The 14,655-nt window shown below is 40.8% G+C and overlaps 1 protein-coding gene across 1 annotated transcript in view; it reads right to left on the bottom strand.

Moving 5' to 3' along the window:
- Positions 1–840: 840 nt before the first annotated feature.
- Positions 841–14,655, bottom strand: part of pds5b (PDS5 cohesin associated factor B) — a 40,191-nt gene continuing 26,376 nt past the window's right edge. Inside the window, exons 19-35 of the mRNA XM_037687949.1 lie at positions 13,059–13,219; positions 12,759–12,882; positions 12,318–12,476; positions 12,079–12,147; positions 11,197–11,333; positions 10,908–11,031; positions 10,486–10,690; positions 10,161–10,275; positions 6,831–6,963; positions 6,628–6,747; positions 6,481–6,543; positions 6,250–6,392; positions 6,067–6,136; positions 3,091–3,503; positions 2,924–3,007; positions 1,628–1,721; positions 841–1,518 (exon numbers count right to left, since the gene is read on the bottom strand). Of these exons, the coding sequence (XP_037543877.1) occupies positions 1,486–1,518; positions 1,628–1,721; positions 2,924–3,007; positions 3,091–3,503; positions 6,067–6,136; positions 6,250–6,392; positions 6,481–6,543; positions 6,628–6,747; positions 6,831–6,963; positions 10,161–10,275; positions 10,486–10,690; positions 10,908–11,031; positions 11,197–11,333; positions 12,079–12,147; positions 12,318–12,476; positions 12,759–12,882; positions 13,059–13,219 (2,247 nt within the window). The 3' untranslated portion in view covers positions 841–1,485. The remainder of the gene's footprint in view (positions 1,519–1,627; positions 1,722–2,923; positions 3,008–3,090; positions 3,504–6,066; positions 6,137–6,249; positions 6,393–6,480; positions 6,544–6,627; positions 6,748–6,830; positions 6,964–10,160; positions 10,276–10,485; positions 10,691–10,907; positions 11,032–11,196; positions 11,334–12,078; positions 12,148–12,317; positions 12,477–12,758; positions 12,883–13,058; positions 13,220–14,655) is intronic.

The raw sequence follows: 14,655 nt of genomic DNA, 5'->3' as shown, positions 1-14,655 counted from the left end.
ATGTAGTTCGACAGAATCTGAATGGATAAAAAAATCTGATTTTTGTTTGGATTTTTTTGCACAAGGAAGCTGAAAGAAGCTGAACCAGAACACAATGTAAAGGAGCAGTAAAAGGTTCTAAACAGATCTAAAGATTTGAAGAATGTAAAATGAGCTCAATTCATTTTCTATGAGGAAATACGTGGCAGAAAATGCTAAATATTTCAAAAAGCTAAAAAGTTGCACCAACACCAAACATCATAGCAGGATGATCCTGAATGAGCTGAACGCTTTGATTTATTGAAATAGCACAAAAATTGTGGACCGAGAAAGACGCCAAAAACATTCGCAAGAAAAATGGATGACAACAGTGCGAGTGCTTCATAAACATTCACACGATAACTGTCCAATCTTACTGCTGAATACAACGCATGTCCATTTTGTTCAAGCTTTTCAGTTCATGTGGCTCATTGTCCAAATTTCAGCAATTCTGCCCTGAACTGCAGAACAGCAGTGAATCCAGACTCCGTCACGGACTCTAACCGAGAGGTAAAACAATGCGAGCGTGTGGGTGTTTTTCCATCGGCTGCGTAGGAAAGTTCCAAGTGTACGTGCATAAACAACAGCTAATCTCATTTACAACGCAGGAGGAACATTACTGAGAGATGCCTGGCAGCCGGGGGACAGTTTGTGACTGAACACACACAGAACAGTTAAAAATACACACTGCAGCTGCTCGTTTAGGATCGAGAAGTTTCACGTTCAAGCAGAGAAACGATGTGTAAAAAAACACAAAGATGTGAAATAAAGAGGACAAGCGAGTCAGGTTTTCTAGAGAATTATATTGTTACAACAGATCTGACTGGGTGGAGGCGTGGCCAAAGTTAAACAGCGGTGACAAACACGACAGCTGCAGGCGACTTAACTTCTACCAGCGAACACAGACCTAAAAACCAAAACTGCACTACAGTAATACCCAGAAGCAACTCTACATGTGGATCATTATCTGACACGTTTGAAGTATTCAATACCTGGTAAAAAAAAAAAGTTTTAATATACAGAGGTGTAAAAAACATTTAATAACTTCACAAGAAAGCGGTAATCTGCAGGTTTTTTTAAAAGTAGGACACCGAGGGAACGTTGATGAGCAACACTGCATCATGGGAGCGCTTTAATCCAGAACATCAGCAGGAGGCAGCTTTCCAGCATCCTCCCAGTCAGCATCAAACAACAGGACAAGAATCAGACTATTTACAAGTTGTTTTTGTTTGTTTTTTATGTTAAAATGATTTCTACTTAATGTGGCAAACATTATCACAATGCAGCACAAAGCAAGACCCACAGCTGACGATGCGGATGTTCTCATGTCGTGTGCAAGTGGAGTAACAGTTGGAGAATATGAACAAATTTTAAAGTTCAGTGTCCATATATATAGTTTTTTTTTTTTTTCATTTATCATTTCTCCTTTGGAGACGAGCTGTTTATTGAAGTCGGGTGGTTTTCAGCTCATCTTCTGCGCCCGGCTGCCTTCTTGCGACCCTGGAGAGAAATGAGAAACAAAAAGATGAAAAACGGAGCAGACAGATTTTTTTTTTTTCCACGCTGAAATTGGACCCAGAAACAGTGGATTTAACGCTTGAAGGAGTACCCTTGTTGTTGGCTCATCTTCCTCCTCCTCCTCCTCCTCCTCTTCTTCGTCAGAGTCGGCTTTAACTGCAGCGGCCTTCGATCGTCCGCCGCGGCTGGAAAAGAAAACCACAAAGAATAAACAAATGGGAGTTCATGCGTAGTATATATATATGTATATATATATGTATATATATATGTATATATATATGTATATGTATATATATATATACATATACATATGTGTGTGTGTGTATGTTGTTAAAATTATGTGGGTTTTAGAGTTTAGAACATTGCAAGAGTGTGGGAAGGGTTTATAAAGCCTTAAAATATATATCAATACTAAAATAAATATAACATCCTACCTCGTAGTTTTTCACTTATCATGGGGGTGTGTGGAACGTAACCGCCGCGATAACTGAGGGACTAGTGCACTTTAATTCTGACTGGATCGACAAGCATCCAGCTAGTATGAACAGGACCAAGACCAAAGTGAAAACATTTCACAGCGGTTTATGTGGACGTTATTTTCAAAATCTTTATATCACTATAAAACTTCGCATTAAAGAGTTTTCCAAAAGCTTCTCTGGTTATTTATCAAGACCAAAGAGCAGCTAGCAGTAGCTCTTTCAGTCCTACCGTGGTGCACTTAGGTCAGTCTAATCATAATATTTCTGCTGTAATAACATCGTAATGCTAACAGTGTTGATGTCAACACTGTTAGCATTCATTCAACCTTTATATATACAGGTTCGTCTCATTGAGCCTCGAGGACTCATTTACTAGACAGACCTGTAATAATAGTTCAAGTTTAAGTAGGTTTATTGTCATTTCACCACATGTTGCACATGAGTACCACAATAAGAACAATAAATGTAATTGTTTAAAGATGGTAGAAATTTACTCTGGAGCTGGTTTCACTCTGATGACAATCAGCCCAAGTTAAACCTTCTCCCACTTGAGATTGTTTAGAGGGCTATCTACAGCAGGTAAGATACTAATTGTTGCTAACCTTTTCACAGGATCCAACTTTAACAGAGATGCAAAGTTACAGGCTGGTATACAAAGTTTTTATGCCTAAAATGTACGGAAGAGGTTTTTCACAGGAAAACCACACTGACCCGTACAGTTTGTTTAAAATGCTAATTGTGTGTGGAACCAGTCAGAAACATCCAATAAGTGTGGAACCAGTTCAGTTTATCTGTATTAAACTATAATGGACTCTGTAAATGTTCATGCTGGTGTTTCTTCGTGGCTTTAGAAGCAGACGGTTTGGCAAAGGTCGGACTGGAAAAGCAGGCGAGGGGAAGCATCTTACGCTGGTTTCTTGGCAGCAGGTTGAGCTGATTTGGGCGGACGTCCTCTCCTCTTCTGTGGCGTGGACTCTATTGACTCTGAGCTGCTGGACAACACAAACACATTCAGAGTTCCAGTCCACACAAAAACAAACGGGTTGTTTAGAAAAGATGAAGCAGTTCTTCGTACCCTTGTGATCGTCGCGACGCTCTGGCTTGCCTTCCTCCTTTAGTCTTCACCTCCATGTTTTCACTGCTCTTATCATCATCCTCATCCTCATCCTCATCCCCCCTCTCATCTTCCTCTTCCTCCTCTTCTTCACCATCTTCCTCAGGTGGAGGAGCTGCCTTTTTGCGCCCCCTCCTCCCTTTGGAAGGCGTGTCCTGGTTAGCCGTGGCAGACTTTGGGGGTCGGCCCCTGCGTCCCTTCTTGGGCGGGCTGTTCTGTTCGTCCTCTGGCCGTGCGTCCTCGTCCCACGGATCTTCACAGTCGGCCGCTGCGGGCGTGCTGGCGGACGCCCTCTTGCGTCCACGCTTTGGCTTGCTCTCCTGGTCGTCGCTGGAAGTCATGCCACGTTTGCGACCGCGGGGTTTTTCAATATCCTAAAAGAAAAGACGTTACTTTTAACAGCTGCAGTCACAAACAACAACAAACAGGAATGATGAGGGAGGTGTGACATCAGAAGTCCTCCAGGGGCATTTCTCTTGTGAAATAAACCTGCAGCACAATGCTCCAACACGGACTGAGCTGGGCTTCTCACTACAGCTAGCTATAGTGAGAAACTATAAATCTAGCTAGCCAGAAACTTTTAATGAATTAAAACAAAACATTTTATTTAGCAAAAATTGAGCAGATAGTTGTCCAATTTAAATTTAATCTTCACATTTTAAAGGTGAAAGTTGTAACCTACATAAAACAAGACAATTCCTGCATGCATTAAGGCCTTTTGTCACATTTTATAAGAGCTTTTAAAACCCCAGAGTGTGCAGCGAGCGGTGAGGCTGTTATTGAAGACGTTTACACAGTTTGTATTTGCTCATCCTGCCTTGACTTCACTTCAGCTGGTTGTTTGGACAGAAGCTTCAAACACTGAGACGAGGATTTACGACTGGCAGCACTCAGCTGGATCACAGCAACACACGCAGCGTTACTCGTGAGTGCCGGTGTCGTTTCAGATAAGGTTTGGGTTTATTTATGCAGCCGTACGACAGAACAGAGAGCAACAGCCACTTTAGTTTATTTAAGATCCATAAGCCACTACAAAATTTCCATGGAGCCCTCAATGTTTTCTGCCTGCATTATTCATGAGGAAGTGATTTTTGAATTCGTGTTAAAATGGGCGACTTGAAGAATGGCTGACTTGTTTCTTTGCGATATAAGGACACGTCAAGTTGTTTCCTAACCGTGCTTTTCGACAACACCTACTCCCCACCCTCTCAAAAACAAACACAAAAAACTACTAAGAACGTCTCAGCGTCTGTTTTTGCAATGGTCGTTCATTTTGAAAGGATAAATGGGAAACTACAGGAACATCTGAGCTCATCTTTCCTGTCAGATTAAGTCCCCAGCCCCTTCACATTACCGTAAATTTCGCTGTACAAGTCAGTTTTTTGTATGAATTAGCATGCCTGTGACTTCTACAGCGAAGCAACGTTTTTATGTTTTTTCCCATATTTATAACCCAATTTTAGGTTGAGATCTGACCATTTCATTCATGCTGACATGGAAAATATCGAACACTACCATTTTCAGCCACTAGAAGGCACTCAAATATGGCAAGCCAAGTTTCTCATTAATAGGTAAAAATGGCTATTAATGAGACACTTGGCTTGCCATACAAAGCCACCTTCATCTCGCGGCAGAACTCCTGGAGCAAACGTCAAATCAGCTGCATTTCACCGCGCCGCCCAGGTGAAATGCAGCTGATTTGACCATTAAAGTGAATTTATTAAGTAAAAATTAAACTGAGACACACCTTTGCTATAATTCCGAGCAAAAAAATAACTTTTTAGATGGTTATCTTGTTAAATTTCGAAGAAATGCACAGCGAGTCGTCCTTCTGCGTGCTATCGCTTCTGTGAATTGGCTTGTGAAATGCAGCTGATTTGACCGTCAAAGTGCATTTATTAAGGAAAAGTTCAACTGAGACACACCTTTGCTATAATTTTAAGAAAACAAATAATTGTTTTTAAGTGTTAATCTTGTTAAATTCTTGTCCTCCCATGCACGCTCCCGCCATTTGGCAACCAATCGATTTTTGGCACAACACTGGCCCACATTTCCGGGTGGTCAGCGGTGACACGTAACAAACGCGACACATCAACGGTGATGCATAATAGATGTGACTTATACGGCGAAGTGACATATTTTTGTTTTTTTCTACTTTATTAGACATATTTGGACTTATATGGCAGTGCGACGAGTACGACAGCAAGTACGGTAATCTATTTGACTGGTAAAGATCCCCGGCTTGCAGTATTGGCAGCAGCACATGGCTCTGTACCCAAAGCCTTTGTTTCCAGGGGTTTCCAGCTGCAGGACTTGGGTTGAGTACACTTTAATTCACAAAAAGTCTAAAACTGTGAAACAGGCCACGGTCCTAAATCACATAACAGAAACTGAGATGGAATCTCATTAAGACTGGTCTCTCTGCTTTCAAACAGTTTCTTGTGCTGCATTAATTAGCCCTGAATGAGTAAAGGACAAAAACAGCACATGCACATAATGTGATGCATAAACTGATCCAAGATGGTCTGTTAAGAGCGCTGGGGAAGGGGAGCGTCAAATAATTAAAGTAAAATCAAATATTTACTGACAGATTTGTTCAAAACGCCCATCCCCAATGTCTTATTAGTGCTACGTCCAAAACTCAAACTAAAATACAATAGAAATAAACTTTATAAACTAAATTAACACAAAGACAATAATAAAATTGTTCAAAATAGGAAGGAGAGAATTGTTTTCTGATAAATTAGAGCTGAAAATTACTAAAAATATGGTGAATTTGGTCATTTGGACAAAGGTTGGAGCAGAAAATGTTACAACTTGTTCTTTCAAATAGATTAATTTTTTTAAATATTTATTAGAAATGATCTAAAATGTTAAATTAGTTTTACCTGGATGAATCAAACCTATCTGAAAGAAATTCATATCTCAGTTTAATACCTTGTCAACACTGTCTGCTCTCAGGCTGATGTCTTCATTTTCACTATGATCCATTTCTGTGCTGTCATGTCTGGGAAGAGGCAAAAATAAATGGTTATAACAACTGAAAGCCTGGAGCTGGATGACTTTAACATACGAGATCATCATTACTGACACTTGAGCAAATGGGGTTTTGTGTTTCACCTGGTCTTGCTGCGCTGTGGGGATCCTGGGTTGGACGAAGAGTCGTTACTGGTCGTCTCCATACGGGAGGCTTTACTCTGCAGCTGTTTACCGGCTGACGCCAGCGGCTTGTTCACTGCACCCAAAACGTTAGCCGACTTGGGCTGGAGAGAGGAGCAGACAGAAACGACCATGGTTGGATAAAGGATAAATCGCACGACAATTAGATGTTCCAAGTTTTCTTGAGCTTACTTTTCCTGGTGAAAAGAATGCTTTCATCTCTGGAGGGAGATAATTTTTAGTGTTGCTGAAATTCTGAAACAGAAAAGCTGCATGTGAATGATTTTACTTATGAAAAGAGAATCAACACAAACAATCTAGAAACGTTTTGTGGCCGACCTTGTCTGGTTTGGTGAAGAAGCGTGACGGCAGCACGGGGTCTTTGGGGGACTCCAGGCTGTAGGTGGTGCTCTTCGACATGATGATGTTCATGGCTACATCACACACTGTGTACAGTTTCTGTATGAGGGAAAACAAACATCTGGTCGGACAAAATAAAAATACACAGTCAATTTTCATCAGGCTTTAATTTGTAAGAATACCTCGTTAGTTTTGGGGTCACTGGAGGCCTGGGCGTCTTTTGTCTGTTTGATATTTTCTACCATTTTTCTTATGAAGGCGTGGCTGTTGTTCTCATTCTTGGCCATGATGATCTCGAGGACAAACCACAAAGCTCTAAAATGAAGAAATCACATAAACGTGCAAAACTTTGAATTAAAAAATATTTTTCAGTAACAACTTCCAACTCTAAAACCATAAATATCTCTAGAAGATTAATTATATTTATTACATTGTTTCCCCCTCACAAACAGAAATCAACTCCTCTAAATTATCAGTAAGCACACCGGGCTGAAATATTCTGATGTACAGGTCCTTCTCAAAAAATTAGCATATTTTGATAAAGGTCATTATTTTCCATAATGTAATGATAAAAATGAAACTTTCATATATTTCAGATTCATTGCACACCAACTGAAATTTTTCAGGTCTTTAATTGTTTTAATACTGATGATTATGGCATACAGCTCATGAAAACCCAAAATGCCTGTCTCATAAAATTAGCATATTTCATCCCACCAATGAAAGACAAGTGTTTTTAATAAAAAAAAACCGCCAACCTTCAAATAATCATGTTCAGTTATGCACTCAATACTTGGTCGGGAATCCTTTTGCATGAATGACTGCTTCAATGCGGCGTGGCATGGAGGCAATCAGCCTGTGGCACTGCTGAGGTGTTATGGAGGCCCAGGATGCTTCGATAGCGGCCTTAAGCTCATCCAGAGTGTTGGGTCTTGCGTCTCTCAACTTTCTCTTCATAATATCCCACAGGTTCTCTATGGGGTTCAGGTCAGGAGAGATGGCAGGCCAATTGAGCACAGTAATACCATGGTCAGTAAACCATTTAACAGTGGTTTTGGCACTGTGAGCAGGTGCCAGGTCGTGCTGAAAAATGAAATATTCATCTCCATAAAGCTTTTCAGCAGATTGAAGCATGAAGTGCTCCAAAATCTCCTGATAGCTAGCTGCATTGACCCTGCCCTTGATAAAACACAGTGGACCAACACCAGCAGCTGACATGGCACCCCAGACCATCACTGACTGTGGGTGCTTCACACTGGACTTCTGGCATTTTGGCATTTCCTTCTTCCCAGTCTTCCTCCAGACTCTGGCACCTTGATTTTCGAATGACATGCAAAATTTGCTTTCATCTGAAAAAAGTACTTTGGACCACTGAGCAACAGTCCAGTGCTGCTTCTCTGTAGCCCAGGTCAGGCGCTTCTGCCGCTGTTTCTGGTTCAAAAGTGGCTTGACCTGGGGAATGCGGCACCTGTAGCCCATTTCCTGCACACGCCTGTGCACGGTGGCTCTGGATGTTTCTACTCCAGACTCAGTCCACTGCTTCTGCAGGTCCCCCAAGGTCTGGAATCGGCCCTTCTCCACAATCCTCCTCAGGGTCCGGTCACCTCTTCTCATTGTGCAGCGTTTTCTGCCACACTTTTCTCTTCCCACAGACTTCCCACTGAGGTGCCTTGATACAGCACTCTGGGAACAGCCTATTCGTTCAGCAGTTTCTTTCTGTGTCTTCCCCTCTTGCTTGAGGGTGTCAATGATGTCCTTCTGGACAGCAGTCAGGTCGGCAGTCTTACCCATGATTGTGTAGTATGTCATATAGGGATATATATTCATACTTTTTCACGAGTTCCTCATCTTTCTGACTGTGTAAATGTCGTGCATTGAATTTTAACAGAAATGTAACGAGAGACGTTATTTATCTTTGACCCATCAAAATGAATGCGGTCATTTATTTTCAGAATCAAAGTTTAACATCAAACATTTACATTAATTTGGCAAAATATGAAAATAATAACAGACAAGTTTCACAAATAATGGACTTCAATCACACGGCGGTGATTGAGGACTTAGCTTCAGATATTTCTAAAATGTCTGTACTGATTTTAGGAGAAAGGAGAGTTTAAGATGGAAATGGAGATTTATCTTACAGAGAGATTTGTGAGGGAATTAATCTGTTTGACCAGAAACGTGCACGCTCCATCAGATCTCAGCTGGCCCACGGTACACTTGGTCGAAAATAGAACCTTCTACCTGGTTGACGATGAAATCAGTGTCGGCTTAGGGTTCCTTTCTGACTCTTTCAGCGTCTCCGTGAGAACTGCCAAACCCTTAGAGAGTCGTACGAGGTTGTTCAAACAGAAGTTATAATCCCAAAACGTCTCTGGATCATCCTGAACGCGTTTGCATCCAAGAACTCTGAACTCCTTTCAACTCATCAGCACTCTGTGTGGAATTCTCAGAGCTCTGCAGCATCAGACTCTTTTTAGCTCCATTAATCTTCAGCGTCTGGCTTCAGACTTCAGACTCTGTGCACTCTCCCCCAAGAACCGGGAAGTTGCCACATTTTAAATGAGTTGACTTCCGGGTCAATTTAGAGCTTTCTGATTCGTGGATTAACCAGAATAGAGGTGTGGTTTGTGATGTAAGATGTTATCAAATTCGAGGTCAGAGAATGAGATTGTTCAACAACAGACAGAAAGATTATTGCAGAAAACCAGACTTCGTGGAGTCTCCCTCTTATTATCTTCTGAAAAAGTTTAAACATGACATTTCTTCTCAGTAAACATTTTAGTTGACCGAGAACCGACCTTTAACATACTTACAAAACTCGCTCATTGCAGACAGAAAAATCAAGAAATGCATATTAACCTGATTTCTTCTTTGAATGAGGAATAAAAATTATTACTTACTGTTTATGTAAAATAAAAATGAGTAGTTTTCTTCAACCTGTAAACATTGAGTGAACTAACACAATTTGATTATCAAACATTTGTAAAATAGTAATGATCATAGAGAATTGTCTTTTCTGCTTGATTGATTCAAGAAAGAAAGTCACCAGATGGCTCAAACTGTATTTCTGGATGCAGATCAATGAAATAACAGTCTCTGTCATCTGATCAGATTTGAGGTCAGATCAGGTTCACTACAATTGCGGCTTTGAGTAATGAACAAGGCTGGGAGTTTTTAAAAGCCTCAGGAATCGTTTGCAGGTGTTTAGAGTTACGTCGTTGATTCAGATGGTCAGGTTAATAGCTTGTTTAGAGAAACTTTTCATGATATGCTAATTTTTTGGGACAGGCATTTTGGGTTTTCATGAGCTGTATGCCATAATCATCAGTATTAAAACAATTAAAGACCTGAAATATTTCAGTTGGTGTGCAATGAATCTGAAATATATGAAAGTTTCATTTTTATCATTACATTATGGAAAATAATGACCTTTATCACAATATGCTAATTTTTTGAGAAGGACCTGTATTCTACTAGAACAAACTGGAACTTCAACATATTTTACTTACTCTTTGATTTCTTTCAGCTGCTCAATGTCCTGCACTTTGACATAGTCTGGGTCATGAGCCAGAAGGTGGATGGTGTAGGGAACCACATACTCCGGCAGCAGAGACAACAGCTTGTCTGTTCAAACAGTGCTAATGTTACACCAACGCCATAAAAGACAAACGCCAAAACTGCTCATGTATCAAATGCTACATTCTGAATACACTAAAAACATTCGGCACAAGCTGAATAAACAATTATTTGCTTTATGCAACTAACTTTTGTAGCGACGTCCGATAATAAATACCCACAAGCAACAGCCTGCAAGAGAAATGTTAGCGTCTTTACCGCTGATAGCTGCGTGCTGTTTGAGATACTCTCGGCGTATGTTGACATTTTTCACCAGGCACTGGCGAGCGTGAGCCCTCCTCTCCTTTACAGGATCTTTGGCACACAAAGCAAACACTGCCATGTACTCCAGCGGCAGACGGAGGCGGCACAAGCCTCGATGGAGCTTCTGAGCAAAACATTGTCGCACTTGGTAGCATTCGTCCTGGGAGGAAGAGGAACAAAATAATTTGATGAAATGGCAAAAAAAAAAAAAAAAAAGAGGAGAAAATGAACATTAGGATGGGGGGATGAATGTTAGACAATTTCCTCTAGCATCATCTTTAAGTTATCTTGTGCAAATATTAAACCGCAACATAAAATCAAACGTTTGTGTAGAATACTGAGCTTTACAAGGAGAGAGGACCGAAGGAAGTTCTTACGTTGATGACAAGAGCACACAGCTGATATTGCTCCAGAGTGATGATTTCATGATAGCAGGGCTCCTGTGCCAGCTTGAGGAGTGCGCACGCTGCTGCCAGACGCAGCCTTGACATGTCTGGTTTACTAAGGAATAAAAAGAAGGCAGTTGTTTAGAAAGCCCAACATCTCGACTGATTCAGAACACCAACATAAATTCAGTGGTTTACTGAAACGTGACTATTTTCCTAAAGTTTCTCAAAGGAAACTACAGGCAGGAACTTCACGATTTATTTTTTTATGGGTGCTTACCCCATCTTGCCCTGCTCAGTTAGGTCTCCATCACTGTGGAGGATCGCAGTCAGCATCCTCAGGGTGGAGTTGCCCGATTTGCTCTGGTTGTTCTTCACTCCCAGCAGCCACCTCACCATCAGCTTTATGCCCTGGATCTGAGGAATGAAAGGTCAGAGTTAATGTCCTCCTTGATAGAGCTGTCATTTCTAACCTAGGCCAAAAGCCTGGCCCGGGGGCCGGGTTGGTGTCAGGCTTTTGAGTGCGTCAGCAGATCAGCTGCAATCTAATTATATGGCAACATGGCTTGCCATACAATCACCAGATGTACGCGGCCATTTCACTGTGAGCTGAACTGCCTTTAAAGATAAAGTTCAGTTAATCTTGAGATGGGACTACCGGTACTACCAGGTAGTGATCCATCGCTCAAATGGACATTCACCTGCTGCACTCAGTGGATGCGAGCGGCCAACGACCCAAAGCAGACATGTCAGAGCACGGTCCATGTCTGAATAATGCAGAATGCAGGCAGAAGCAGGGATTTAATGCACGTTGACGGCCATGAAAGGACAAACACCCCCTCAGCCACGCACATCCGCCGACCGTTAAACTATATAAGCAGTCAAAGCTTAATTAAAAAAATAATAATAATAATTCTTGGGGGGTGGGGGTGGGTGGGTCTGTAATTACTGTTAATTTGTCGGGCCAGGTGGGGTTCAGAAATGATGGCTACGGGACGGGGACGGATCGGATTTTTTGGGCCCGAATGAAAATCTACTGATGCTTAAAGATTCATAAATAATGAAAAACTGTGACTTGGGAACTATTAAGACACTTAGGGCTGGAAATATTCCACAGGAGGAGAATAAAAAGGCTTTAGAAAAAGGTTTATTCAGTACTGACCTTAGCCATAGTTTCTGGAGACACTTCATCATCAGAAACCCAAAGTTTGGTTGTCTTCTTGCCAGGGATCTAAATATTACACGTCATTATGTTAGTTTATTACATATTAATAACCACAAAGTATTTGTGAGACTTTGAGGCAGAGATGAGTCAGATCCTAAGAAAGGATTACATTTGGTGTATGCAAAGATGCCCTCACAGCATGAATCAGACATGAATGGAGGTGTGCGTATTCTTACCCTGTCGTTCATGAGCAGATCCTTCACAATGAAGTTGGCAACGAGCGATTTCAGTGGTGCAGCAAACTGTTCTGGGGCCAGCTGGGCGAGGTGACCCAGCGTGGTCAGAGGGGTGATGAGCTGCTCCAGGTTAGCAGGGTCCAGACTTTTGTGCAGAGGCTGGAAAACGCATGAGATTTAACTCAGTGTTTAGTTTTGTTTCTAGTTGAGGGGAAAAACAGGAGTGACTGCAATTTCATCAAAATTAACTTGATGTAAATGAAGTACGTTCTCAGGTCGTACTGCACTGCTTTTTAAATAACCCCCCTCCCCCCCTAAAAAGAAAGAAAAAAATGTGATAAAAATTAAAAATAAAGTTATTTTTGTAACAAATAATATTGTACAATCAACTTTCCCCTTTCGTTTGTAGGAATACATGGAATCAAAGTAACTACTACTGACCTCAAAGATTTGGGCAAAGTGTGTGTCTCTGTTGCTGAACATGGCGTTGATGCAGTGGATCGAGTACTTGGCCTGGCGAGGAGGACCTCTCTTAGCTTTGGCTTGCAGTACTGGCAGTAAAACACTAGAAGCAGATTCAAAACATTTAAAACTGGCAACAACAAAAAAACACTTCACATATCATTAGACTAATGTCTTGTTTTTCTGCAAGGCTGCAAAAGTAACCTAAAGACATCACTGAATATCAAAGTGTTGATGTACGACAGAAGATTCAAATAATAATCTGTTAATAAAACGTACGATTTGATGTGAGGAAAACTCTCCTCCATCTTGCTGCCTGTGTTCTTGAAGATCTGCAGAGCAGCCTCGGCCACTTTCTCATCTTCCATTTTTAGACAACCCAGCAAAGACTCGAACGTCTCAGCGGAGTGGAATGACACGGGGTGTGTGAAAGACAGCACCTGTTGGTGATAAAATAGGTCAAAAAGCTGCATGATGCATGTTTTCTCATTTCTTACAATAATGAACATCTTCATGAAAAGTGCTTCGAACGTTTCAGGAAAATGGGAAGAAAATCAAAACCTTTCGTTCTTTGTTAACAATGACCACAGTTTAGTCTTTGTTTAGCTGAAGTACAAACGATAAAAGTTAATAGTATTTGTTTTGATTACCTTAGTTTTACTTCAACAAAACTTGATTTTTTTTTAAATGCCGAGTAGGAAAATTACAGGCAGCAACAAACATTCAGTTCACTAAATAAATGTAAAGCTTTCCTTTTTTATTTGAAGGCAAAATATGATATAGTAATGACAAAATAAGATAAAAGGACAAAGGTTTTTTGTTGGTGTGGATGTGTGCGTTGGTCTGTCTGTTAGCTAAATATCTCGTGAACTAGGGGTGCAGAAAAAAAATCGTTTTTCGATGAATCTAGATTCTTAGTCCTGGCGATTCTGAATCGTTTCTAAAGGGCCATAAATCGATTTAAAATGCATTTAAGTTTTATATTTTTTCCACTCCTACTCCCCGTTCGGCCGCCGTAGAATTGAGCCGTGTAGGCCACCGTACAGCAAGCTAGTTAGCCAGCTCCCTTTATCTGAATGTGGCCTGCTAGCATGGAAGAGGGGGACAGCGCGATTCAACCCGCTGCTTCGTCTTTAAAAGTCATTTCAGATCCTACAGTGTTCCAGGGGAAGACAGAGCTTCACAAGAGCACAGTTGTTTACAAGAAGTGTAAAATAAAATTGCGGTACAGTATTTTGGAAATACGACAAAATTCATGGAAGATGAAAGCGAAGCAGCCGACCAGCGAGCTCTGCAACAAACTTCCAGGCTTCTCCCAAAGGCTGTGAAGAGTTCCCTCTCCATCTCCTGCTGTATCACAAAGGACTTACGATCAGACAGCTCAGTAGAAGGTGAGAAGTTCAGGTTTATTTTTAATATGATGGATTCAATGTACATTATTCCTTCATGTAGATTTTTATATATTTTTTTGCGATAAAGCAGCTCCACAACTTCACCATGAAACAACAAATGGGAGAAGCTCTGATGCAGCTGCAGCTCAAAGGTTACTGTTTTTTCTCATATTATACTAAAACTTATAGACAAGTTGTACAACAAACTTTATGCAATTTGTCTTTTTAACAGGTTGAAGAGGACAGATGAGACATCACCTGGAGCCAGTTCTAAATGATACAGTTTATGGTTTATAAACTATAGTTCAGAAGAGATTTTTGTGCAGGTTTCCACAGGTTTTGAAATTTTGTTAAATATTTACTAAATATGAATCAATATGGTTAAGACTGAAGTCTGTATAGTTCATATTAGGTTAAGTTTTGAAAATATAACAAATGTTAGAGCAATATGGTTAAAAATATTTGAAGTCTGTATTTTATTTTGA

Source organism: Nematolebias whitei, chromosome 14 (assembly GCF_014905685.2).
Source record: "Nematolebias whitei isolate Nwh7 chromosome 14, NemWhi1, whole genome shotgun sequence".
Taxonomy (NCBI): domain Eukaryota; kingdom Metazoa; phylum Chordata; class Actinopteri; order Cyprinodontiformes; family Rivulidae; genus Nematolebias; species Nematolebias whitei.
Note: the sequence above shows the minus strand (reverse complement) of the source record. Positions and strands in the feature narration are given on the sequence as shown.